The 27,176-nt window shown below is 48.2% G+C and overlaps 3 protein-coding genes and 3 non-coding genes across 12 annotated transcripts in view; 3 read left to right on the top strand and 3 right to left on the bottom strand.

The window, feature by feature from the left end:
• The window catches only part of LOC120895141 (myosin heavy chain, non-muscle), a 41,136-nt gene extending 36,222 nt beyond the window's left edge, over positions 1–4,914 (top strand). The window contains exons 12-14 of the mRNA XM_040298222.1: positions 29–1,090; positions 1,179–1,342; positions 2,423–4,914. Coding sequence (XP_040154156.1) covers positions 29–1,090; positions 1,179–1,342; positions 2,423–2,534 — 1,338 coding nt within the window. The 3' untranslated portion in view covers positions 2,535–4,914. The remainder of the gene's footprint in view (positions 1–28; positions 1,091–1,178; positions 1,343–2,422) is intronic.
• A 1,696-nt stretch (positions 4,915–6,610) lies between these two features.
• Positions 6,611–9,248, bottom strand: LOC120908725 (protein ST7 homolog). The gene is made up of 3 exons (XM_040320035.1): positions 9,000–9,248; positions 8,807–8,914; positions 6,611–8,729 (listed from the first exon to the last, which is right to left on the bottom strand). Exons 1-3 carry the CDS (start codon positions 9,028–9,030, stop codon positions 7,318–7,320), a joined length of 1,551 nt encoding a protein of 516 aa, XP_040175969.1. The 5' UTR covers positions 9,031–9,248; the 3' UTR covers positions 6,611–7,317.
• A 981-nt stretch (positions 9,249–10,229) lies between these two features.
• The window catches only part of LOC120908715 (coronin-1A-like), a 30,263-nt gene continuing 13,316 nt past the window's right edge, over positions 10,230–27,176 (top strand). The window contains exon 1 of one of the 7 annotated variants that reach the window (XM_040320015.1): positions 10,230–10,438. Coding sequence is in view for 4 of the 7 variants with exons in the window: in XM_040320009.1 (XP_040175943.1) it covers positions 11,490–11,780 (291 nt within the window). In the remaining 3 variants the exon portion in view is untranslated. Of the gene's footprint in view, positions 10,657–10,985; positions 11,781–14,409; positions 14,428–27,176 lie in introns of those variants that run through there. The other 6 variants (XM_040320017.1, XM_040320016.1, XM_040320009.1 and 3 more) reach the window with 6 other exon arrangements.
• Positions 22,129–22,200, bottom strand: Trnae-uuc. Its single transcript has one exon. It is a non-coding gene; the product is annotated as a tRNA-Glu (tRNA).
• Positions 22,684–22,755, top strand: Trnae-cuc. Its single transcript has one exon. It is a non-coding gene; the product is annotated as a tRNA-Glu (tRNA).
• Positions 23,183–23,254, bottom strand: Trnae-cuc. Its single transcript has one exon. It is a non-coding gene; the product is annotated as a tRNA-Glu (tRNA).

The raw sequence follows: 27,176 nt of genomic DNA on the forward strand, positions 1-27,176 counted from the left end.
CTTTTTTTTGGGACGCTCGATCTTGCAGGGAACAGCCGACAAAAACGTGCATGAGCTAGAGAAGGCAAAGCGGGCCCTCGAGAGCCAGCTGGCAGAACTGAAAGCACAAAACGAAGAGCTCGAGGATGATCTGCAGCTGACCGAGGACGCCAAGCTGCGATTGGAGGTTAACATGCAAGCCCTGCGCGCACAATTCGAACGCGACATTCAGGCGAAGGAGGAGCAGTCGGAAGAGAAGCGGCGCGGGCTGGTGAAAGCTTTGCGCGATCTGGAAGCCGAGCTGGACGAGGAGCGCAAACAGCGTGCGGCAGCGGTCGCTGCTAAGAAGAAGCTTGAGGGCGACCTGAAGGACATGGAGGCGACGCTCGAAATGAACAACAAGGTGAAGGAGGATGCCCTGAAGCAGGCCAAGAAGCTGCAGGCCCAGATCAAGGACGCCATCCGTGACGCCGAGGAAGCTAAGGCGGCTAAGGAGGAGTTAGCTGCCATTAGTAAGGAGTCGGAGCGCAAGGTGAAGACGCTCGAGGCGGACCTGATGCAGCTGACCGAGGATCTGTCCAGCTCGGAACGGGCGCGCCGTGCCGCGGAAGGCGAACGCGACGAGCTGCTGGAGGAGATCAATTCCAACTCCAGCAAGGGTTCGCTCATGATCGACGAAAAGCGACGCCTGGAGGCCCGCATTGCCGCCCTGGAGGAGGAGCTCGAGGAGGAGCAATCGAACCTCGAGCTGATGGTGGACCGAAACCGCAAGGCCCAGCTCACGATCGAACAGCTCACCACCGAGCTGGCGACGGAGAAGTCGAACTCGCAGAACAACGAAACCCTCAAGTGCGGCCTGGAGCGACTGAACAAGGAGCTGAAGGCGAAGCTGTCCGAGCAGGAGACGGCACTCCGCACGAAGCTGAAGGCGGCAACGGCCGCCTCCGAGGCGAAGAACTTGAACCTGGAGAAGCAGCTCGAAAACGAAACAAAGGAACGGTTGGCCGTGCAGAAGGCTAACCGCAAGCTGGAGAAACGCATCAAGGAGCTGACGATGAACATCGAAGACGAGCGACGACATGCCGATCAGTACAAGGAGCAGATCGAAAAGGTATGTGTAATGGTGCATCAGTCAGGAGAGGGAGTCTTAGGAAAGTGATTGATGCTACTTTTTTTTTATTCTGGCTCCCCCCGTGCAGGCCAACAACCGCATGAAGACGCTGAAGCGCAACCTGGACGAGGCGGAAGAAGAAATCCAGAAGGAAAAGACACTGAAACGAAAGGCCCAGCGCGAGTGCGAAGATATGCTTGAAAGCCACGAAGCGCTATCGCGGGAAGTGAATGCGCTCAAATCAAAACTGAGGTAAGTTCGCTACAGATACACGTCGTGTGGCACCACCATCTCTTTCCGAACTGTAACTGAAACTGATAGACGTGTTAATATTTCTCTACTTTCTTATATACCACCATGATCACGCAACAATCATTTTACACTACAATAGTATACACAAAGACTCGAAAAAATAATTGAACACACATCTCAAGGAAACGCGACCTTATCCTCCACTTCCTCCCCCGTGGAAAGGATACGCCTTCTCTTTTAGCGTCGTGTTTAGTTTTTAAATATGTACAGTAGGGCACGCAATAGACCTCCTCGTGGGGGTAATTAGTTGAATTTTTCCATGTTATTACACCCAATAACGTTAAGCAACACACAAAGAGAGAAGGCTGAATGAAGGTGTGGAATGAATAGATGGAGAACACACACACACACAACCATAAACACGCACACTGTTTACGAATTTCAAGGATGTGATAAGAGAAACCCTCGACTATCTCTAGAGTAAATGCGGTGCAGGTAAAGTTGCTGACGCGAATGCTGACGCTTCCCTTTGAGTGGTGTGTCGTGTGGTGTTGTGATTTTGTTTCGTTTATGAAGTTGTACACTCCCCCAACCACCAAACTCTACTCTACTGTCTTTAATATCTTCCACTTCCCCACACGTGTGTTACGTTGAGGGGATTTTGCAGCATGTACTGTTAAAATAACAAACTATCCTCTCACTGCAAAGTGCCTTTGTGTTGTTCCCCTGCAGAATCTGAACTTATAGAATAGAATCGAGTTTGCAACTGTTTGCATGTTCCCCCGAAGATTACCCTGAATGCTTACTTTACGCACTAATCTTTTCACGCGACTGTAATAAAGCCTTAGTTTAGTGAGTAATGTCCTCACAGATACCAGTGCGTTGTTTTGTTGATGTACTAATCACCTTTAAATGAGCGTGTGCTTTAACCTAGTGTGATTCCCGCAAAGAGAGTTAATAAATTATTCTTTAATTTCGTTTCTGCTCGGTTGTGAATTTTCGTTTTGTTTTATTTTTCATGTTCTTGTACATTCGATTACATCCAAATTAATCTCTTTTTTCCTCCTCCTTTCCATTCAGACGAGGTGGTGCAATGGGCAGTTTGAGCTCAACCCGATTGACGCCGAAGCGCGAGAACGACTCGATCTCGGTGCAGGATGAATCGCTCGATGGCGAAGATAACAGCAACTGACGAAAGACGTCTTCCAATGGCAACAAACAGCAGCAGCAGCAGCAGCAGCAGCAACAGTAGTAGTATCATTCGCAAACAAAACACCAACACAAAACTCTACCAACCACCATTCCGGCAAACCTTTTTACGGAGGATCGAGTGAGCGACAGTTAGCGAGAGAGAGAAAGGGAGGAAAAGGACAGCGCGCAACAACAAAACTGAAACCAACAGGTGGTTAGGCCGTAAATCGGTGTGTATACCAGCAATAACGGGACGAGCAACGCTTTTTGCGGGGTGAGGGGAGTGTGGGTAACGTAGAAAATGCAATTGAAGTATCAAAAACAAACGACCGCACACAGACAAACACACACACAACAGACAGGGAAGGATATATCATCGACATTTGCAATAATGTACATTTTTCTAACAATACATTTACTGCAACTATTTACCATCGAAGTAGTTAACGGTTTCCGGTTTGTTGACTGACGGGAGGACTGTGTGGTAACTGTGGCGCCATGTGTTATGTGTGAGTGTGTGCGCGCGCGTAATAAGGAGATGATTTCCTTTCTATGTTTTCCACGCTTTCCATCCCTCCCTGTCGTGCATATCTGCCTAATATATTGTACGTACGCTTTATATCAAAGTTGATTTTTATGTAAAATGCGCAACAATTGTGTGTGTGCGTGTGTGTTTGTGTTGGTGGGGAAGGTGCAGAGAGCGCGTATTTGTTCACATTCCTGATACTTTTGTGATGAGCCAAGGATAAAACATCATATCTTAAAATGGGTTTTAAAAGTAACGTTTCTGTTGCCCGTTTGTTTATTTCCTTTTTTTTAAATAATGCAATTCCTTTGTCCTCTTTACACGCGAGTTGACAGTGACATGAAGAAGTAAAGCGGGAGAGTGCATTTATTGGGGGGGCAGTGTGCACACCAGCGTCCTATCGAGCACACTACCTACCGAAATGGCTGAATGGGAAGGGAATGACAGCGCCAAGACGAGCGAATGATGAGGATGATGTTAAAAGTATCTGTGTGCGTGTTTACCGTTAGCAAAGTGCCATGTTTAATAACAATCAAATCTAGATAGATCGGGAAAAAACGGGAGAGAGGGGAAAGACATGAAAGAAGAACCCCAAAACAGCGAAAGATTGTTAGATGAATGGATTGAAGTGTAGTAAAGTGCTCATTAAATGGGCACTTGCAGTTGCAGTTGCAGTCGTCTGTAATTCCCGCGCCCAGCTCTCGTCAAAGGGACGACGGCCCCCCCCATCCTCTACGATCTTTTGACCCTTGTTGTGTCCCTTTTTGGCTCGCGTTATGTTGGTTTTTTGCCCCTCCGCATCTCCTCGATTAGCCGGCAATGGGTGTGTTTGTGTGTGTGTATGTGCGCGCGCGCACATTTTGTCCATGTGTTTATTTGTTAAGTTGTTGTGTCGATTGTTTCAATGTCAAAAAGCCCAATCAATTCACCACCTTGCTGGCAAATGTTGACGGTGTTGTAAGCAGCGGCGATGCGTCGGTACTCTAGATGAAGAGAAGCACTTAATAAGGGGAAGAAGGTTCATCACGCACACTGGCGTTTGCTCTTAGCATAAGGGAGGTGAAAAAGATTAAAAAAAAGATTGAATAGAGAGATAGAGACAGAAAGCATAATGGGAAAATGGAAGATGATCGTTAAATAGCAAGAAAGAGAGAGAGAGAGAGAACGAGAAAATGCGCAGCAGGATTTTCTGTTTTGGATTTATTATTTTTTATTTCGTATTTTCTGATTTTGATTATTATTTAATGTTTTTTTAATTCTTTCTATTTTCGTCCTTTATTTAACTGTGTATTATTACTTTTATAATTATGATTATTATTACTATTACTTTAAAAAATCGAATCGATCCACAATTCCGCCGCCACCGCCGACGCCGTTGCAGAGCGCAGAAAAGCCTTGAAAATGAATCGAATTCCTTACGCTGTGTGAGAGGATGGTTTAAACACGAGATATAGAGATTGCACGGGATATAGAAGGAGTGAGAGGGGAGGATAAATACGCCACCACCAACATGTCCTTAGAAGGAACTACACCCGTTTTTGCTACTGTATCGCTACACACAGCTCTCCTAATCAAAATGCGACAACAAATGTTGGCGCAAACACGTCGAACTCTATACGAATGATCACTCACAAAAGCAACACCGGACCTCCTCGCTCGCCGCCTTCTCACCCGCTCCCGTTTTTCTACATCCTCCACCTTCCTGTCCCCTTTCCCATGTTACATACATTTAATAAGCCCCATGTACTTTTTTATAGGAAAGAAGATGATGATAAATCGGACACACAGCTGTGCGTTTGCAGCAAATGATTAAAATTGATAATAAAAATATCGTTTAAATATTGAAAACATTAAACAGAAGGCCCAACAAGCGGATGAATATTGGAAAGAAAAAAAGAAAGAATTGAAGCTCCCAGCATACACGAAGCAATTGTCCATGAAGCGAACGCGAAAGAAACACACAACGAAACTAACAACATAATAAAATGGAGACCAACAACGTGTTTTAAGCGCACGCAATGCTGCGCACACACCACCGCGCAAACTACTACCATTGCGCACAGTAGTAGTACATTCACGTAACATCAGTTAGTGCGTGCAAGAAAAGGAAAACTATAGTTGCGCAGCGCGCAGGATCACGAATGAGAAGGAAAACAGACATAAGTGTTCCACATTAGCCCACATTCACATGACGTTATCGCCAGTTACACGAAACTCAAAAAACACGCCACTCCCAAAGATTCTGAGAACAGGGCGAATACGCTGAACGGGGTAGGAGGCATCCGGCGGCCATTTTTACACCCAAGTGGTTCAAAAACGAAACCGGCTTATTTTCGACTTTTAGTAACAGGGGATCATGAAAATCAGGACGCCCTACACCTATCGAAAACACTAACCCACGTGTCTCATACAGTGTACTCTTTCTTTCGCACAGACCATTTGGAGAAGTACTTAGCCTCCCTTCAAAACCAACGTTATTCCTCTCGAACACGTGGCAACGCTATCATGAGCGTACAATCATATTAGAGGGAAAGAGTCAACATGATCGACAGCATCTGATCGACTGATAAGAAAAGGAAATCCGTTTTCCATCTCCACATCACATCCGGTACCGGTGGAAACTGCAAATTCCTTTGAAACAGAACATGCCATGCGGTAGTAGCACCAACGACGATCGTGATTCTACACCAAAGTGGGTAGAAAGGAGGTGTCGTCATGTAGAACAATTGGGCATCGAGGCTTTAGAAAAAAGCACAAAACCAGGATCGACGGCAGTTGTCAAATGCGACGAATGTTGCTGGTATTTGGATATGATAAATGAATTGTTTTCGTTTGATAAACATTTGTTTAGCACTAAAAACATGTATTTTGCATCCACACTCCACGGCATTTTACACGTTATAATGCAGCTGCTGCCTGTAAACAAATATCGACGGCTGTTGTCAAACTGAATCTCAAAATGGCAACATGCCAAACGCTAAGAAGACACATCCTCTATATTCCACCTTGATTCTACACTGCAACTATAGTTTTCCTTTTCTTACACGCACTATCGCGATACGCAGCGCGTGATAAGCTCCCATTGGTCGAGTGTCCTTTTTGTTATCAGCCATGGGACGAAGTGATCGGTAGTGTGTGTGCGTGGGTTAAAATGCAAATAAAATGTGGATAAGAGAGATAGGAGAGTGGGAAGTTGTTACTCCTTCAAAACCATGCTCTCCTGTTACAAAATGTACCTTTTGTCGCACGTGTTCATAGCGATTTTTTTCGCTGCACGGGTACTGCAGGGTTGCTCCCCCACATTTTGGATTCGATTGCACTCACGCTGTTATTGATCATGTTGTGATTATCGATCAGTTGTATTTACAAAAATCATAATTATTCCCTATAAAACAAATTTATTAGAAAAAGATAAAACGAGAATTATTATTGCTTTTACTTTAAAAAAACGAATCAATGTGATATTCCTATGAAGCGCGAACGACACGCGATCAAAACAACAATGAACCACGTACGAAGATTCTTGTCATGCTCATTTGTATGATTACTTCTGTTCAATAATTTATAGTTTTATTTTATTCAATGTTTTACTCTTACACGTTTCGCACACACACAGAACAAAACTAACGACATAAAATGGAGACCAAAGAGGCGCGATGCTGCGCTTACACACCACCGCGTAGTACAATACTATCCTTACGCACACAGTAGTCGCTTTAAATTACATTCATTCACATAAATTTATTACAATAACACCGTGCCACGGGAGGAGGGAGGGGTGGACGACTACCATCCCCCCCCACCACCATCTTCATCCCGCAGCTAGCCGGCAAAACCATCGGCCGCACTATCCCAGCGTTCACGCGGGCGTTGACTGTCGGCGTGGCCATACGACGCCAAACATTCAACTCGCACGCGCAACGCCTTTGATAAGCGCTTTTAGGTTCTTTTTGTTTGTTTTGTGCTTAAGACATTCATGAGGATTAAGTTAGTTCGTGCCTTTGTTCCACTACCCTCTTCTTCTATGCTGCTGACCGAGGTGTGGTGCGGCCCACGGGTTGGGGAAGGTTTGGGAGCGTTTTAGCGGAATAAGAAGCCGCAGCAGTAGTGTAATAGGCAGGAACGAATTAAAATAAGCCCGTAAGGAGGCGTAAAGAGAGAGAGAGCGCGAAAAATAGAGCCCGCGGACATTGCACGCACCACAATCACTTGTGAGGAATGAAGGGAGAAGGGAGGTGGTAAGGGGGGGATGGCAAGTTTAAATGCGTGAAAGCTGCTGCAGCAGATTGCAGGGCCAGATCGCTTCGATGCGCTCCTTGACAAAGTGGAACGGCAGCGAGAACCAGCTGAGCGTCGTGCTGGCAAAGATGCCCATCGACTCCGGGTACTGGTGGGTGAGCAGTGCCAGCAGGGCGGTGATCGAGCACAGCCCGGCGGTGAAGAGGATGAAGAACGGTAGCTCCTTCTTCGGATAGACGGACACCTCGTGGAAGGCGGGCAGCAGCTCCCGGTCGGCACACTCCGTGCAGGTCGGGTACGGGTAGAACAGATGGCCACGCTCGAGCGGGTACGGTAGCATGCGGAACGTGCCCTCCCAGGTGCAGTGGAGCAGGTTGAGCGCACCCTCCACGTTCTTCCAGTGGCTGAGATGGAAGAACGCGTACGCGAGCGCCTCCGAGTCGCCCCGCTTGAGGATGTGTTCCGGCGGCAGTATCAGCTGCTTCATCTCGAGCAAATACTTCGGCACGTGCGGATTAAACTCGACCGCCCGATGGATCGCCTCGACCGCACTCATCTCGGCCGGGCTGAGGCCGCGCTTGGAGGCAACGTCGGGCGAGAACTTTTCCGCCACGACGCGCGCCTTCAGCAGGGCCGCCGTGTAGCAGATGGTGGCCGACTTTGGTAGCGAGATGTCGTCGTACTTGGCCAGCACCGCCTGACAGTCGGCGTACGCCTGCATCTCGAGCAGCGCCTCCAGCAGGTTCTCGTGTATGTTCAGCACGTTCATGATGGGCGAGATCTCCTTCGTCAGGTCACGGAACATCTTGACCGCTTCCTTCAGCTTGCCGAGCTTGCGGGCGCACATGGCCAGCCGGCGCTTGATGTAGATCAGCACGTTCGTGTCCCGCCGGTGGATGCCTTCCGCGATCGTCCCCTGGTGCTGGAAGGTTTGCGACCGCTTGTAGTTACCCTCGGCCACCTTCAGCGCGGTGCGGAGGATCTTCTCCGCCTCCACAATCGTGGTCGCTTCCTCTTCCGCCAGCAGGATGTAGGCGGGCGCACAGTCCGGGTTGAGTTCGAGTGCACTTTTGGCCGCCTTGATGCGCACGACCGGGTTGCGCTCGCGCCAAGCCGTCTGCATGATCTCGTACTCGGCCTTCCCCGCGTCACCCTCGCACGTGAAGAACGTTTGATGGTCCTGCGCGGACAGGTTCATGTCGTAGAAGGTGAGCGGTTCCTTCTGGGTGGCCCAGTAGAACCGCTGATACTCGGCGCCCCGGAACAGATTGAGCGGATTGCGCCACACTTTACACTCCGGCATGCTTTGCGTTGTTCCGCTGCTGCCGCTTCCACTTCCACCGCTGCCGCTCGCGGTGGTTGGAACCGGCGAATCGGTCCCATTGTCGTTGCCACTAATCCACGGGCTGATGTGATTGATTGAGACTTGCTCTAAAAGAAAAGGAAAACAGTCGATGTGAGTGATGGACCCGGTGGACGAACCGACCTCCTCCCTCGTAACCACTCACCGATGAAAGACGTTCCGTACTTCCGGAAGTACCACCATTCGAAGATGAGTATCAGTCCGGAAATGAGACTAGATGTGCCGGTAAGGGCAACGTAGAACTTGGGGGTCACTGTTGGGGTTGGTGGGGGGAAACAACGATTAGCATTCGCGGAGGAGCACTGGTGACACTGGCTGGTGTGAAACAGTTTACTTACGTGTGCTGAGAAACACCGATGAATCCCACATCCTTCCCACGGTGGAAGACGCAAACTTCCGTGCGGACGATGTGGCTAGTTGAGAAGACACGGGCGGACAGGACGAAACACGAATCACGCCACTAAACACCACAGAAAACAGGACGAAACACACGGCGTAGCGAACGGTAGGCTACAACGGCAGCAGCAGCAGCACCACCACCACGGAGGACAGAAACTTTTTCGCTGCTTTTTTTCTTCGACTTCGATGTCAACCGCTTTGTTTACGTTTCGGATGCGAGCTTAGTTCCCGTTCAACATGGGGAGGGTTTTTGACGTTCAAAAAGCGCTGCATCCTGCTCATTTTCTCTACCCTTCCTTTACTTGCCTACAGTGCTCGTTTCGAAGTGAGCTTTTGTACCCTTTGTCGGTATGTCTTTCGTTGTGTTGGTGACAATTTACGCGCATCGTATACCGAGTTGTGTATGTTCTCGCTCGTTGTATTATGCCATCTCTTTCGCGCCATATGGACGTGTGGAAAATGTAAACAAAATCCGTGGTTGATGTAAATGTGCAGAGTGTAGAATTTTGATGGTAATTTGCATCGAAATCGACTACAGTACCCTAAGCGTCAAGATCACCAGCAATTGAAGACTGTATATAAAAGGCCACCATCGGGTCAGCTGAAGCGATATTGGCACATGTACGAGCAAGTGAGACGACACACTTGCGGCACACACATAAAATGCAGGAGCCCGTGGGTTCAATGCGTGGCCACAATCGGACACTAGCGCGAGCTTTTTGGCGGACAACTTGAACCCTCAAAAACCTTCACAGTGACTTTCAAACACGCTCGCCAGCGAGGGAAAATCTCGCCGATTTGGAGCGTTAACGAGCTCGTGAAAACCGGCTTTTGTCTACCGGGAAATGTGCTGAGGCGGTGGTCTATGCGACAGCGTTGGTGTTGCTGCTCTCATTATTCTCGAAAAAGCACCCGAATAGCATAAAAAGGACTTTCTTTGAGCAATGCAATGCATAAAAATACAAAACTAAATTAAATTTAATTAAAATGACTTGCGATGTTCAAAAAAGAGTGTAGAATACACGATTAATGAAACAGAAAGGGCTTCGCCGGGCCATATTTTGACCAACGCATACAAGTGTGCGCACAGACCGTGTACAGGCGCCTTAACAGCGGCGCCGTTTTTGACAACACATCTCTCGGGTGCGCCCGATCTCAGATGGCCGTGCTCGCGCGGTGGTTGTGTCGGCACGAACGGTGCAGCTTTTTTTCATTTAAATTTTGAACCTGCCAGCGAACGGATCTCGTGTGCGTGTGTGTCCCGCTTCTTTCGCTGCGCATCATCGTCGTCGTGCCGTCATATCCAAAATCCGTCGCTCGTTTGTTGTGTTCTGTGTGTGTCTTGTAACTGTGGGTAACAAATAGCCTGCAACCAAGTGTAAGCAAAAAGGATCTTTAGAATCTTTCCTTTCGGAAAGATTTGCAAGAGGACGTGTGTTTGGAAAGTACGAAAGAGTCATCAAACTTGGTGCAAGTGTGTTGGAATCTTTGTTCGATAGTAAGGGGGAAAAATACAAAATTCGCGATCGATTGCAAAGTGCATTATTTACACGAGTGTTGTGTGCTGCAATACAAACAAAAAACATTTTCCATTCGGTGAGCAGTGTGAATTGTGTGTTCTTTTTTGTGTGACTGTGTAGTTGTTTAAACTAAGTAGCAAAAGCTACCAGAGTGTAAACAGAGAACGGAACCGGAACGAAACCGGCCCCTGCCCCTGACCCCAAGATCAATCCCTCCCGTGTGTGGTGGTGGTCTTGTTGTATAGCTCGTTGCATTTCAATAGCGTGCGGGTGCAGAGCTGGTGGTGTTCGTTTGCATTACAATTCTCCCGGTGCACTTTTTTCGAGTGCTCACCTTTCCTCGACCGCCGAAGCAGCGGCGTCTGCAAGCAAGTTTTGGCCCATTTTGTGTGAAGGTGTGTGGCACGATACAAAATTGCCTTTCTACAAACGAAACCATCGTTTCGTGTTGGTGGCTGGCTGTGTGTGCGTGTCTAAGCTTTTTGTGTGCGCTCAGAACGGCTGTGTTCTGTTTTGGGATTTGTGTGCCGCTTCTTCTGCGTCGTTGTTTTCGCGCTGTCCATCCCGCTGCTGTTGGTGCTGCTGGAGGTCAATGTTGATGTTTCGATCCGTTACGGTAATCCGGGCAACAGCGGTGTGTGTGCGTCTTCTGCTGCTGGTGTGAGTGGCGTGGAACCCACATCAAAGCAACCCATATTTCTACCGCTCGTTACAACGCAACAACCCAAAAGCTTCCCGTTCTGCTTGCACACGAAAACGCAGCAGCACAAAAGCCTTGACCTTTGCCAGTGTGTGTGTGTGTGTGTGTGTCTCGCGTGCGCTCCTGGTGCATTTCTCGTGAAGCTTTTCCGCCGTCTCGTGTGCCACCGGGTGGGGGAGTGAGAGCAACAACCCGTCATCATCGTCATCATGCTGGAGCTGCAGCATCCCGACGCCGGCGGCGACGTGCAGCTGGGCACCCGATCGGTCATCCCCAGTGCCGCCACGACCCGGTCCGCGCTGGAGGCGATCAAGAAAAAGTTCGAGCTGGCAGCTGCCGCCGACGTGAGCGAGAAGCTGCTGGCCGAAAAGGGCAAGGAGCAGAAACTGGCGGCCGGTGGTGTTCCATCGACCCCGGACGGTACCGAAACGACGCCGGCAAAGCCACCGTCCGCCCTCGGGTTGATTGATTCCCGCGGGTGCGCCAAACCAACGAAAAAGGTAAGTTCCACAAGCGCTAGCGAGAAACATCTTATCAGCACACGCATACACGCGCTCACCCTTATCGTATTCTTATCGGAAATAGTGCTCCAGCAAGGAAGGGAGAACCAACGTAAACCGTGTGTCGTTCCCCGTTTCCTGTTTTATTTTTTGAGGCTTCACTCAGTTCCCTTTCTTTTCAGTGCTGCACAGCGACTGCAGTTGCAGAGGAAGTGCTGTGCAGCAAATGTGTATTAGTTTGTGGGAATTTTCGCATCACGAATAAATCGAGTTCGCCGTCGTCATGGGGAACCGGTTTTGGGCTGGCCGGTGTGTGTCTGGTTCGGGCCTTGGAGATGGACGAATTTTCCAAAAAAGGAAAGATGATATTCTTAGCAACCATTGCTTTCAATTCCCGTGTCCGTTTTTTTGTCGGTTTTGGAGAACAACGGCAAAGAATAGGACTTTTTTTCTGCTGGTGGTGGTGCGGAAGTTTAAAAAGGGGAATTGGTTGCATCTGCGAATTTGGGAATGTCCTGGCGGGAAAAGTAATCATACTTTTTGGCTTCATCTGCCCTCGGTTCGGCGTGACGAGTTGCCAGGTGGAAAAAAGGGAAAAGGAAATAGAAATTAATTGATGAGCTTCGAAAGAGCAGACGAAACAACCGCTCAAGAAATGATAGATTCTAAGAGAAGAAATAATTACCTACCAAGATGTAAGTTTCACTTTTTCATACAACTCTTCATCCGGCACACGCTGAAGATGTGTGAGATGTAAATTTGACGCTTAACCCTACTTCGCTTCCTCTCTGTCCGTTGAAGATTTTGCCCCCGAATCGAACCAGAAGCGCTGGAAATGCAAAAGTAATACGGTTTCGCATCTTTCACCAGCGGATGTTGCCTTTCCGGGCGCTGCTGCAATTACCTCCCACCTGAGGCAGGGGGGGTGGTGATCGCTGTGCCGCGCCACAACAACTGCCTGGTCGTCATCTTGCAGTGGCTGCTGCAGATTGTTTGGCAAATTGATGCAGCCCCGAGAAAGTGTGCGTTTGGGAATGGAATGGGGCATGAGGGGGGGATGAGGGAACTTCCGAGACATCACCACACACAGCACACTGAAAAATGAAAACGAATGGTGGCCGTTGATCGGGGCTTACCATTTCGTGCGTGTATGGTTTTGCGCCTCATGTTCACGCTCATGTGCGTGATGAAAATCCATTGTTTCCCACCAGGCCGGGGAAGCTTCTGGGGCAAACCAACACACTCGGTGATGTGTATGTGGGTTGCAAGCGACGCTACTCGATCGGAAAGCCGTTAATGGATATGGGAAAACTAGCGTGTGCCATCGAGAGAGGTGAGAAAATTCCCTCACACCTTCTGCGGGGAGGGGGCGGGGGGTGGGTACGATAAGATACGGAAAATGTGGGTGAGATTGGAGTTTGACGCACACGCCGTTTCTGCCAGACACACGGGAAAGTGATTTACTTCCATCACTGTAGAAGAAAAACAAAACGCACCAGCAAGCGTACACCCACACACTCAAACACACATGGATATGCATTCCTCCATTATTTAATCAAAAGCATGGCAGCATTTTTGTGTGTGAGCTCCGATTCATTTCGTTTCATTAGCGGGCCCTGCGGCATCGAGCGGCAGCAGCACTAATGTGATAAGCAGCGGAAGATGAGAGGAAGGAAAGAGTCTGAGCACGTTCAATTATCTGCATATTTTAAGATCAATTTCACAAATTTCCATCCACTCGCAAGTAGTCCACTCGCTCGCCCACTCGGTGGCGCCACCGTAATTCAAGGCCTCCTGCGCCAGCGATCCGGACGTGGTATGATGATCGGTCGTCGAAGAGCGTCGGTAATTGCACACGAGGGGAAAACGGGAGAGCGTTTAATGCTGATAACAGTGCAACAGCAGCAGCAGCAGTGACCCAGCCAAGTGCAGATTGTAGAAGGTTTCATCGATTATGTGGCTCGCCATCATCCCGCCCCCGTTCCAGCGCCTTCTTATCCAATGTTCGTAGAGGAAGGGCTTTGCGATTCGATCATCTTGTACTGAGAGGAGCGATTCGATTAAGAAGACGCAGAGGGGGTTGATAGTGGAAGCTGGTGCGCGGGCAACTTGTTCCCTGCTGTCGATCTGCCTGTCCTATTCTGTCCTTCGCACAGAATCTCAAACACACGCCCCGACACCCAGTTTCCGAGCGACTGACCACGACGAGGGTGGAACAAGCCGTGAAGTACACGGTGAAGAGGGCACTCGAACGTTAGAGTGTGGACCTAACCGTACGGTCGGCACAACAGAGTGGGGCTAGAGAGGGGAGCTTTGGTTTATTATAATCATTTCCAAGCGAGCACGATTCGCGCCACCTCCCCCCTCCCCCTTCGCCACACAGTGATTATTGCGCATTTGGATTGGGTTGTCGCTGCCTCTGCTTCCGCCTCTAGAAATCATCCCACAACCTTCCAAGGCGCATATCTGACGGATCACATCATCGTATCGGGAGAACTTTGGAACGTGTCACGAACGCTCCGTCAAATCTCAGTGCCGGTGTGTGTGTGTGCGCTCTGGGGACGTGCTCTTCAGAGGGTCTCTGGGCGGATGTCCGACGACGTTTGTGAATTCAGAATCCTCGCCAGAGCTCTCTGGAGTGGTGATGGTGAGTACCACGCGCTCTCGTTCGATTTGCCAATTTGAAATGGACTTGGTGTCGTTTTGGGTGGGTGTGAACAGTGTGTCAGTCTGGTGTGGCTCCTACGCCTTTGGTCGTGCGGTGTACGGCACTTGACACCTTCGTCGCCATCGATCATTGAACTGCTGCTGCTGTCAGTGCTGAATTCGGCGATCTGTAGTAACTGTTTTCCAGTACCTCGGGGCGAGGGAATGGAAACATTTCTAACCACTTTTTGAAGAGGAAGTGTGTTGGTTTGGATCTTTGGAGTTTGGGATCTGGTTTCATGGCCGGAGTGGTGGTGTGGAGTAGAATTTCAATGATGGCTCAGGTAAACTGGAAAGCGATGACGGCACCTTCGGGGGGATGGTGGAGATAGGAGACGTGGACGTTAATTGCTATTACCGCGTGCAAGTAGGAAGGGTTATAGTGTGTTATAAAATGTATATATGGCAGAGGTACGGGCAGTGGTACATTGTGCTGCACTGCACTTTAGGTTCGTAACCTCACATTATTTCATGTGCTTTCATCTTCCATTTTCGTTTGCTCGTGGCTTTGAAAATGACGTCATACCCCTCGATGCAACTCGAACACAAGATGAACCATAAAAGCGCGTAACTCTACATAAAAAACAACATCTTGAAGCTATAAACTAAAAGGTTCGACATCTTAGGGTCTCACTGTTGACCATGGTTGTCGGCATGATGATCCGGTCGGCATAGAACGACTCAAAACTATTTGCGGCCACGATTAGCTCGCTCTTCCGTCTTACCCTACCATTTCCCCCGACCAAGGGGCTCGGCGTCAAATACAGTCTTTGTTGGAAATTAGTCGCGAACACGTACGCGAGTGGAGAGTTCATTCCCTCTTTAGCTTTAGCTCTTTCCCGGTACTCTCACCCTCGATTGAACCGTTAGTACATTTCCTGTGAAGGCACAACCTCTCCCCCTCCCGCATGCATGTGTGCAACAGTGCGTGATGCAAGTGCATCAGAGCCTCTGTGTACCGGCAGCATCATCATATGGCGCCAGTCGTCAATTTCCTCGCAACGGGTACTAGCACGACAGCGCCGCCATTCCTCCTCATAGACGTGGACACAACGACGCAAGGGGGACGGCGGGTGGCGGTGATTGCATACATAAACCACCCCTTTTTCCCGATTGAAGTCCCCCCCCCCCACACACACGTTGGTTTGGTTCGCATGCTACATGAAAGGATGAGAGCGAGTGGCACCAGCATATCGGTACAGCGCCATTAAGTGCCACCTTTACTTCGCTGGGGCGACACTCCGTCTGCCTTCTTTGTGTGTGACGAGTGGCCATGGCTAGTAGTGTGTGCGTAATGAATAAGAGATGGGCCCGTTTTGCTGCTAGGTTTGTGCTGCCAGTTGCTGAGAACACAGAAAGCAACTCTATTTAGTAACATACCCGAACACTACTGTTGACGACGGCGATGATGATGATGACGATGATGACGACAACGACGGACGGCTAGTCCCGCTTGCCTAATGATGGGCCTTTTGCTTGGCTTGTCCATGTCCACGGGGTCAACGAAAGAATTGCACACCACTGTGGTGTGTTCTAAGGAAGCAGGGAGGGAAGGTTGAACTCTCTTTTTCAATTTCCTAGATATAAATCTTGCATGTGCACTCACTTGCAACTGAAGGTGAAGGGCTTTCTAGCTCTATGGGGCCTACATAATGGAAACATGTTTACCGTTCTGGATTCCCTTCGGAACCGTTTTTGTCTAATATGAAGCTAATCTAGAAGCGATTCCTCGGTGTTGTGTTTGTTTTATTTTTATGTTGGGGCAAGTGTTGTCATCATCGTGCCAGGAATTCGTAATCATGGTCCCAAAATTATGGCATTCCAAAGCTAATCGTCGGCGGGCGTTGTTTTGGGTGCTAATTCTTGGAGCTAAATTATGCAAACGACACATGTACACACCACACCACACCACACCACACCGGGAACGGGTCTCCAGTGGTGGTTAATTAGGAAGCACAGGGCCGTTGCATCAACATAAACCATTCCTGCGTACTGCGTCGATTAATGTAAATGAATTAATGTGCTAACAGTGATGACCCACTTAAATTGGGACGCCACAGGAGGAGGACTTCAGAGCAAAAGTGACCCTTCGATCTGTCCAAAAAGGGTTAAATTAAGGGGCCATGTTGTTTAAATGGTCGTATTACTCTCCGACGACCTGCTCGAGTGCCGCCGTGTACACAGCTATCTTATCTCGTAGTTCAAACTCAGGCTCGCACACACCATTACGGAAGAATCAATGCTTTATCGTAATATAAGGGGGGACCAACCTGCATTTATTGCTTCAATTTTTCTGTAATGTGTCGTGGGGACATGTAAGTGTGGCAATCAATTTCTAAGTGGTTGATTTGAGCTATCTCTTCCTACCTCCCTTTCCAATGCTTCCCTCTCAGGGGTCGCCAGCCAGCGTGCGTACCTCGTCGGGGACTTTTTGTCTACAGTGTGACTCTTTGGTTACCCGAACACTGTGTGAAACTGTGTGCATTTGCAATGACGTGACAATGTTCTGCCCTTGTGTAAACGTGTATTTATTGCAGTGTGGTGTTGTTGTTGTTTCCCCCCCCCCCCCCCATAGTCCTCTCTTATAGCGCCAATCACTTGGAATCGTGATTTAAGGCTTAAAAGTTGTGGCAAAAAAGCCTTAATTTTGCTTTGTTGTGTAATTTAGAGTGGCAGAGTTTCGTCGACGCAATATTATTTTTGTAAAATTCCAAATTAATTTACAATAAGATAGAAAATGTTAAAAAGTTGTACGAAAGAAAAGTTATACCTTTCGGTGGAGAGGATTCAAAACACCAAAGGAAGGGAGGATTGACGTGAACACGGTACATAACCCAACTCCTCTCCAATATTTTGCCCTTTTCAATCGCTCGTCAGAATATTTCCGCTTCGGTCGAAATGTCAAAACGATTTTACGTTCGCATTCGGTACAATTTCCTCGGTCGCTTTTCCGCCTGGATTCTTGTGGTTTATCAGTTTGGAAAATGCTATTACCGTCCATGTCCGGCGTGGCAAGTCGTTGAGAGAGAGAGAGGGGGAAAAGGCAGCAAAAAAGCAACACGGCTTGAAGGTTATTGCAAGATTAATTTCTCATTTAACGCTTCGTTCCACCATCTCACCACCTCATTATTTATCTTGAAATGCTGTGTCGTTCCATTTTTTTGTTGCTGGCTGGCTGCCTGCCTTTTTGGACAGCTTTTCAAGTCACAGACACATTCGAACACACACAGCAACACTCCAAATTCGTTCGTTCCCAGCTCGTGTTCTAGAAGAAACCGGGTGCCAAGTTCCGGAACACAGACGGGAGGGCCATTTTGCGTATCGATTCAACATCGAACGCGGCGGGGCAACACTTGTATATGGAACATTGTAGCAACTTTGTCTGACCGAAGAGGGGGGACATCGTGGTCGGGGTTGGAGTGTTTCCTTATGGACCCCGTTTCAAGTTACTACGACGATGGGGGTTGTTGTTGTGGGATGATCGTGGTGGTGCGGTGGTGGTAAGACTATTTTATTTAATAAATAATCGAATCTATTACGGTGCAAGCACACCAACAATGTATACTTGAGCGCTGCAAGAAGGCCCCCCGACCAAGTGCAAAAAGCACAAGCTCCTCGTATTGATGTCTTGTGCGCCGATACGTTCATTTCGTGTCAATCGCTTCCAGTGCCCGAGGGCGGGGAGAAAAACTGTGTCAAGGAGTCGTCCCTACTTTTCCCGTCCTTCCCGTGGCCCCCATGGCTTTGCCAGTAGACAAAACTGACAGACGGAAACATCATCGATGAGAGATCCCCAACAAGGCAAGGATCTGCCGGCACCGGTCTAGAAAGTCGCGATCGGGCGATGGCGACAGTGATGGGGTGACGGCGACGGCCTGGTTTTCGGAAGGTCTCGCTGCGGCTGCCCGGGCAAAAAAGATTGATGGCAGCGATAATGATGATCTCGTCGAGCCACCACCACGGGTTGAGCTTTCGATGCCATCAGCACACCGCGATGGGGTTCGCGATTATAACGGGCCGAGTGGGGGGAGATACATAGGCATTACCTTCTCCCGCGCCCAAGCGTCATCTGTCCCAAGCGCCGAAGAATGGTGAGGTGAACCATGACTTTGAAAGTTCGACGAACTTTTCGTGTACTACTCACACACACACACACTCATACACACCGTCCCGTTCACGGGACTTCTCATCAATCAGGTCGTCTGGTGTGATGGGGCAGAGGGAACAAGGCGGTTGGATGGCGCACAACCTTTCCCGGGGCCGATGATCCGGGTTTGTTGCGATCGGCAAAGTGAATGGTCACGAACATTGCGAACATTGCGGCCGCGGTTCTGTGGACGGGCCGAGGTTGATGTTTCGATATAATAAAAAATAATAACACCACCAAACAATTACATTCGCGCGCAGTTCAGATTGTGTCTGGCAGGCTGGATGGCTGGCGGTGTAGTCTGTAAGAATGTCCCGCAGATGATGATTGCTGGCTTACACCCGCTCGGATCTCTCCTCTTGTGTGTGTGTGTGTGGAGGGATCTTAAGAAGAGGATGTTTTTTTCTCTCCCAAAATAATATCCTCAGGTAGAGTTTGGTGTGACTTTTCCTTTCTAGGTAGAAAAGCGTAAGCGCGTGGGACGGGAAGATCATTGAGGTTGAGAAGATTTTCTCCTATGATTAGGACATCCTCTACGAAGCGGCCTCGTTTTGGGTAAACGCTCTCGGGTAGGGTAATTTTCAGGTTGACCCTGGAAGCCGAATTGGAGGTCCATAATTTCTGGAAACACGATGCCGACGAAGATACGCTTGTACCCATATACCTGATGAGCAAAACCCCTGGATGGCCATTTACAGCCGTCTCTACCTCCAAATAAGGCTCTATCAGGGATCCGTCCGATCGTTCGTTCGTTCCTTCGTTCGGGATGGATAATAAGCTGCGAATTATGGCCATTGTCATCATGTAGGATTGTACATTCATCTTGTGTCTGCTGCTGGTGCTGCTGCTGCTGATCCTTGAACCACACACGGGTACGAATGCTGGCATCGTCTTCCCAAAGGCAGAGAATGCAGCGCTTTGTCTCTCACACGTCTGGTTGGTCTGGGGGACCCATCTACACTTTGGGTTTGTAATAGGCCTTCAATAGTTTATAGCTGCCATGAAGCACACATCAGCACATACCCGCCAAAGACCTCCTCTCGCCCAAGTTATCGCGCACTACTTTTTACTGCCTTTGATTACCTTCACAAAGGCTTCTTTTTTTTGTTTGGCTAATCAAATTTCCTCCTTCAAAGATTGGCCTCAATCGGTACGCACTTTTGTTGCTTTTACAGCAAACTTCTCCAAACTTTCGAGAAGAGGTTTGTGCTCGAAATGATGCACACGCTCATGCTACTTGTCCCAAGCGGCTGGGCAGCAGAAGAGGAACGGAACGACGCCGTAAACAAACGCGGTCTAACGGTGTGCCAACCCGCGTCCAACGGAGCTTTTGTTTATCGGCGCCGCTGTAACAACGTAAACAACAATCTGTGTGTCTGTGTGTGTGTGCGCTACAGTTTGTGGCTGTTTTTCCTCTTTTCACCAACCCATACCGACCGAAACAATAGTTCGATGCGTGTGAATATGCTTGAAACGGATTTTTGTTTCAATTTCTCTCCAGCATCCAGTCAACTGGCGCGAACACTCTCCTCATTTGCATCTGAAACAAGTGTGGTGGACGATCGAGTTGGGTGGGGGAACAGTGGACTGGGGAATTGGTTTCGTTAATGGAAGTCTGTATGGGTAATGTTGTTGTATGCTTATACCCTAGCAAATGCTCTAGTTTAGATGGAACCCTTTTCGACACTTTTTGTCTCTTTGTAAGTGTGCAAATTTCCGTTCTGTAGTCTCTCTGTGGCCCTGTGGTGGAAAATAATACATGTAGATGCATTTGAATGATAAATGACCGGCGTTGGACGACGACGACCACCGTGTGCAATGTAATGTGAAACCCCATTGTGAGGGTCTTTAGTGGTGCAGGAGGAGTAGGAGTAGGTGGTTGGTGTTCCACCTTGCCCCGTTGTACTGTTGATTCTCATTCATATTTAAATTTGGCCTGTTTGAACACGTGTCGCCTTGGCGGAGGAGAGCCCACGAAGAACTGGGAAAAAGAGCAGTTTGTGTTAATTTTGGTGTGCTTGGTTGGTGGTTGGTGGCTATTTTGTTGTTGCTTTGTTTGCATTCCTCCGCCGCACCTCCCCTCTTGTATGGTGGTCAGAAGCGTATTTTTGTGTGCCACTGCCTCTGTCGTCCTATTATGATGCGAAATGCACTTTTTTGTTGGTGTGGTGGAGCTTTAACGTTCAGCGTCATCTTTCACAAGTACTTCGGGTGTGAATGAGGAGGTGTAGCTGAAAAAGCAAAATCCCATTTGCTGTGTCACTTTTTTTCTGCAACTCCATGCAACAACCTCCAAAAGCGACGAGTCAGTCACTTTTTGGCGGCGCAATAAAAAAGCAGTGGAAAATTTGGTGCTTCAATCAAATGGTGTGTTGCATAATTGGATGATTTTGGAGCTGAAGGATGATAGGCTTAAGCGAAGAGCGCAACCCATGCAGCTGACCTTAAACTGCAGGTGTTGTTTGTTTGTGTGTGAGTTGAATGCAATTCCTTTTTGTTTCTAACCCCAACAAACCTGGGGAGCATCATGTATGTTGCACGGAAACTCTCCAAGAAGAGAGAGAGACAGAGAGAGTCCCATGATAATCCGCAGGGCAATGGCTTTTGCTTAATTAGACGTAATTAAATCCACTTTTCGTTATCATTGCGTCTCGTTCCTTCTAGTCGTATTCGTGCAGAGATGGAGAGCCGGGCACAACGGGTTGTGTTGTGCGCGTTTTTGTTGATTGTGTGAGTCCTCCTCTGCTAGCAACAACACTCGGCGGAGAACGTAAACTTCCCGGTTGTTTAAGAATTCCACCCCGAAAGGCCATTGGCACAGGGAAGGGACCAGGGGAACGCACGCGGAAAACAACTCCCTCAGTGATCGCGAGCTCTTAAGAAACGCAGACCAAAGCAGAGCAATGCTTAACCTCTCCTCGTCATCATCATCATCTACTGCTGCTGCTGCTGCTATGCTGTGCTGGAGCTTATGTGTGTTGCGCTTGATCGTGTCATTCGACCTTTTTGCCGCGAGCAAACAGTTTTCGGAAGAGACATGCTTTGTGGAACATGTGTGCGAGACACGGGGACGGATTGGTAAAGACATTGGAGGCACATGATGATAATAATGGCACTTGCAATGATGGTGTGGTGGTTGTTTCTGCGACTCGACAGTGCGAAACATAAATCCTCCCTGCCGAGCTGTGCTCTCTTGGTGTGGCATTTCGGTTGTGCAAAAAAGATGCTATGTTCCCGTTGGCTCTACAGCTGTGGAGTTGGTAGGGCAAAACGAACGGTATTATAGCACATGTGCTCACTTCAGCTGTTTGGTTAGCGTTTTTGTGTTGTTAAGGTAGAGATGCTAGATGCAACGTCATGTGGAGCTTTCTGCCTTGTCAAATCGTTATGGTATTAGGACATTATTTGCTGGCTGTATAAAGGACTCAAAATGTAATGTTTCTTTGAATAGCTTCTTCAAAATCGAATTGCTTGAACGAGATGAAAAAAAGTATGTTCCCATACCGGGAATCGAACCCGGGCCTTCTGGGTGAAAGCCAGATATCCTAGCCACTAGACCATATGGGAGATGGGGAGAGAGGAGCCAAAGTCGTTATAAATACGCAATGCAGCTTGCGCGTACACCCCTTTCTTTCTGTTAAGTTCACCGAAAGGGGTGGGAATAAATGAGAGCCAATGAGAGCTAACATGAGCGAATGGGCGAGTTAACGTGGACCACATCCCCAAAGAACATACAGCACTGAAACGCAGAACGGTTGAAATCACCCTTTTATCTTGGACGAGTTTCAATGTTTCGTTACTTACTAAACTTGATTGATTTTAAACTATACTTACTAAACTGTAGTGAGCAATTGCGAATATGAGATTCAATTGTTAAACTGTTGGGGAGATTTGTGTATCACCTTGAGATGAAGCTATGAGTGTCAGTGTGTTTACTTGAATTGACTACGTCGACCAGAACTGCTCCACAGGCTAGAGAGAGTCTACGCATTCGAGTTGTGATGGGGTCTCGTGAATTCAATAGGGTATTAGTGGCCCTTCGTTCACCAGTCCCATATTGTCTAGTGGTTAGGATATCCGGCTCTCACCCGGAAGGCCCGGGTTCGATTCCCGGTATGGGAAAGTTCCTTTTTATTGCTGGATCATCGAATCAGTGCAAATACTTACTAAAAGAATAAGTAAAAGAAAGATATGTTAAATATAATTCTAAAATAGAACAGTTGTAGCAACTTACTACGCATGGCACATAGACACGGGCTCGTCTTATTTTGTTTTTTTGGTATACATACGAGTGCAGAAACGCCAATGATCGACAAACTTTGCGGGCCAAATTAGTGGTGAAGATTTTAGTTAGTATGCGGATCAAACAGAGACTTTAATAAAACAAATTAGAAAATCACTAAAATACAAAACATGTCTAATAGTCTCTTTACTTTGAAAGTGCTCGTAGAGTTCCAGGTGAAGGGCTAAATTGACAAGCCATCTAAGTGCCAACAGATAATATATCGCCGTGTGTCTTGCGATCCGTAAAAAAAGCAAAAGAAGCATTTTCCCATACCGGGAATCGAACCCGGGCCTTCCGGGTGAGAGCCGGATATCCTAACCACTAGACAATATGGGACTGTTGGGGAGGGCCGCCCTGTAAACGCACCGGGTCGCTGGCTATGCTGCCAAACTGCATAGCATAGATTTGGAGCATAGTTTGTAAATTATTATTTTATTTTTGTTGAATAATCAATGACACTGTTTTTATTGCCCGCTTTACAATGCCTTTCTTATTAGCCCTTTCCACTATTAACACATTGATTGTGGCAACAGTGCAACAGAGCCATATTTCGGTTGTACAGCAGCAGCAGTAAATCATCTCCGAGACACTTTTTATTACTTCCCTCCACACGCCCCAAAAACCCCACAGTGACACAAGGCATCGCGCCTTGTCCGATTGATTGTCAAATCCATTTTTAATTCCTTTTCGGCAGCCAGCTACCAGCCGTATTAAATCACTGTCGGCACGAAACGCATCCGGGGGAAAGGGAAGGATTACATTTTTGTTTTCGCTCGTGTACTTAAATATTTGATTGCAGACGCCGGGGCTGCTGCATCACGACGCATTTTCTCTCTGTTTGGTGCTATTTTGACATAGGCATGGGAAAACGCGCAACAAATTGTCATTGTTATGTTTTGACGGGAGGAAATTCATCACCACCAGCCTGTTTCTCAGTGAGCGGAGCAATCCGGTGCAATCCGATGATGGATGCATTTGCTGTTACTGCAGTAGTCACTCTCCCTTCTCCATTTTTTTACGACTGGGTGAGCTTAGTATGAATTATTTAACTTATTTCACGTCCGCGAGTTTGACTCACTCCGTTCACCCCGAACACCGGGCATGATGCAATTTAGGTGTGAGTGTGTGTGTGTGTGTGTGTGTGTGTGTGTGTGTGTGTGTGCTCTGTTCCTCCTTTCCCTCTCGTCGGCCTAATCCCCTTTCGGCTGGTCTCTTCCACTGTATCAACAAGCGTATCATGTGCGCATCATTACAACCGGCGAGGGAGAACCATTAGACGAATGGGGTGAAAACAGAAGATGGGAGGTGGCTGTGGCAAGGAAAAGGGAGTCTGTGTGACAACTCCTCCCACTCCCAACCCCTCTATCGCTCGAGGGAAGCGAGTTTTACATATATGTACATGTTGCATCGATCGATCAGACAGACGTGGATGCTGACAAGGACGGCGCGATGAAAGGCCCGTAGCAGCAGGCCACGCACGGGGAAGGATCAACTCCTGCCTTTGTCAATGGACAAAAGGGATATGCCCAGCACTGAACTGTGGGGTGGAAACAACAACCCCCAAAGGGGAAAAAGTCGTTCCGCTGTTTCGTTCTTTTGTATCTTTCCACGCAATATGGTTGTTGAAAGACGAGAGACGGTCCTTGTGCTCCCCTGCGCCCGGTTTCCTAACGTTTGTTATTATTTGTTTTGGTAGCGATCCACTCGTCACCCTACCTACCACCCTCACACAGCTCGAGGTCCTTGAGCTTTCTTTCCGCGCCTCCATTATACTCCCCACTTTTCGCCCGTCCACCGCGAGGAAAGCGTCGTCTGGTGAGGTTTGGATTCTGCGCAGATCCTTCTTGGTGGCGATGACTCATCGCCGGTCCCCATCCCATCGCAGGCGACACAGGCACATGTACATTATTTACTTCTCCCAAACATGTTCGGGGAGGACATAGGTACGGGCGACAAGGAAGAGGAGCGTCGTTAGACGGTATGATGTGTTTTCTTCTCGCACTTCCGGTCCTTTCTCTTGGAATCGTCAAGTTTTGGTGGTTCGGTCGTGTCTGGAATTGATTAATGGATGCAAGGATAATTCTGTCGGTGGGGTGAGGGTGAGTGAAGGTGTTCTGGAGGGACGTTCTTATGCAACGGTATTATGGATTTTGAGCAGATAAAAAAACCGTGTATACTGTATTGATCCGTTCTTAATTGTATTAAAATGCTGTGCTGTGCGTCAACTTGCAGGATCGTAAAATAATTGGTAATTAATTTCTTATTCGTTTGTTCTTTCCTCTCGTTGCAGGTAAATATGAGCGAAGGTGAACTAAAAGACGAATTTTAGCAAAATCGATCCATGTCGAAGTAGTAAGGCGCTGTAAGTAGTCATCAGAAAGGATGTGAGTGTATCTGTCGACGACCCCGAATGGCCTTGCAGCTTGGTAGACACTATACAAACCACCATGTTATGTCGGTCGACGGGGCTCATTTCATTTCCCTATCGCGCTCGCGTCTGGGTCTGGGTTTTGACATTGAGCGATCGCAATTGTTTCCAGAAGTCTACTGACCCATTCCCGACCTTATTTGTTGGTGGTGCACATCGTCATCGAAAGCGAAACACAACATCGAATCCAAACAGTATAACCTCCAAAGACAACCCTCTCTCAAGTCGCTTTGGCGTGTTGTACGTGCATCCAGTTGCAAAAAGGAAAGAATGGTATTGGAAGCGTGCTAAACGGCGCTGTACAGACACTCCCGGTGTGTCAAGGTGGAAAAAAGAATAGCAACAAAAAATGGGTTAGCGGGCCAAGCAGTCGGAAGGGGCGAAAAGTCCACGGCCCCCGGCCAGGTCCATGTGCTAATGACATAATTGAGGCGTGAAACGTCGCCAATCGGTGGACGCCGGTTTCTTGTTAGCATGTGCCAGAATGTCTTGCAGCGCAAGAGCTGCATATTAGTCATGGTATACGATGAGGAGAGTTGTACTTCCGCGCAGTGCAGCAGACCCTAGCGGGTGGGCATGATTGGTCATGATTTTCTATGGCGCCATAGAGCGGAAGAAAAACAAACATGCTTAGCAGAGCGCACCCCAGCACTCTTGTTCGTGTTCGGTGGGGGAGGTGTTGACGGAACTACGAATCAATCAATTCGATCCACTCATTCCCGGGAAGGGAAGGGCGATGATGATGGTGCGAGCTCTTTTACTATCTCTGTTGATAGGTTGAATTTGTGGAACTGCGTGGAGGATCGGTTTGAGGTCAGGGTTTTGCAAACACTTCTCTCCCCCGAGAAGTGTTTAGGTTGTATGACAAACAATGTAACACAAATTACCGAGCAAAGGTGGTGTGTAAATATGACCCACTAAGCAAGGCACACGGGCGGCGCCACCCAAACGCGACTGTGCGACATGTGCGATAAGTTCCCACAGGAGGAACGCACAGGAAGGGGAATGTCTTCCCATCCAAGGTAGTGGGTCACATGTTGACAGCAGTACAGAAACGGAGTCGTCGTACAAATCGATCGCGCGGAACCTTGTCCCATGCCTTGTGTTTAAAGCGTTTTGACACCTGTCGTGTTGTGCATAGAACCCTGGGGGTCGTTCATTTCGCTAACCGGTCATACACGCGATTGTATCGACAACAAAGCAACGCTCAGCTTCGTTATCAAGGTCAATTATCAAACGATTGGACGAGCTTGTTAAATGTAGCTTAACAGCATTAACTTACACGCAGCAAAAACAAAAGGTGCAGTCGGGCCCTAGAGGATTACTCCAAAATTGGATAAAGTTGGGCAAATCACCACGTAATGTCCAAAACGAATGGCTCACAGCCGTATGGGGAGTTTCGTTAACCACTCGAATGGGGGAAGTATAATTTGCCTTTAACCTGTGCCAAATTGTGGAAAAATTTGAATGGAGAGGATCATTTTTTCTTCTTCTCTTGGATGATGTTTCGAATGGATCCCCATTTGATTGGCACGTTTCCTTCTGCGTGGGAAATAGTTTGGCATGGAAGTTTGGGAGGAAAATTTTGATTTGTTCTTACATTTCGGAAACCCACGCAAGAAGAGGAGAAGTATGCTGGATTCGATTCATCATCCCGCGCAATGCGAAGTTCCTTCAACAAAGTGTGAAGTGAGGTCGGAGAGATACATATGATCGCATGTTGCATCCCGCCGGCGGTCAGTGCTCTCTCGTGCCTCTGTTGGAATCGGCATCACTTATCATTTCGGTACTTCCTTCTTCGCCTCCTGTGCCTGTGTGCTTTGCTTCCTC

The sequence above is a fragment of the Anopheles arabiensis genome, chromosome 2 (genome assembly GCF_016920715.1).
Source record: "Anopheles arabiensis isolate DONGOLA chromosome 2, AaraD3, whole genome shotgun sequence".
Lineage (NCBI taxonomy): Eukaryota > Metazoa > Arthropoda > Insecta > Diptera > Culicidae > Anopheles > Anopheles arabiensis.

Bases quoted from the DNA above. Each gene is read 5' to 3' on its own strand.
- LOC120908725 (XM_040320035.1), bottom strand. From the start codon at position 9,030: ATGTGGGATTCATCGGTGTTTCTCAGCACAC. The intron at 8,915-8,999 runs GTAAGTAAACTG...CAACCCCAACAG, and splicing joins ATCGGTGTTTCTCAGCACAC to TGACCCCCAAGTTCTACGTT. The intron at 8,730-8,806 runs GTGAGTGGTTAC...CTTTTCTTTTAG, and splicing joins GTACGGAACGTCTTTCATCG to AGCAAGTCTCAATCAATCAC.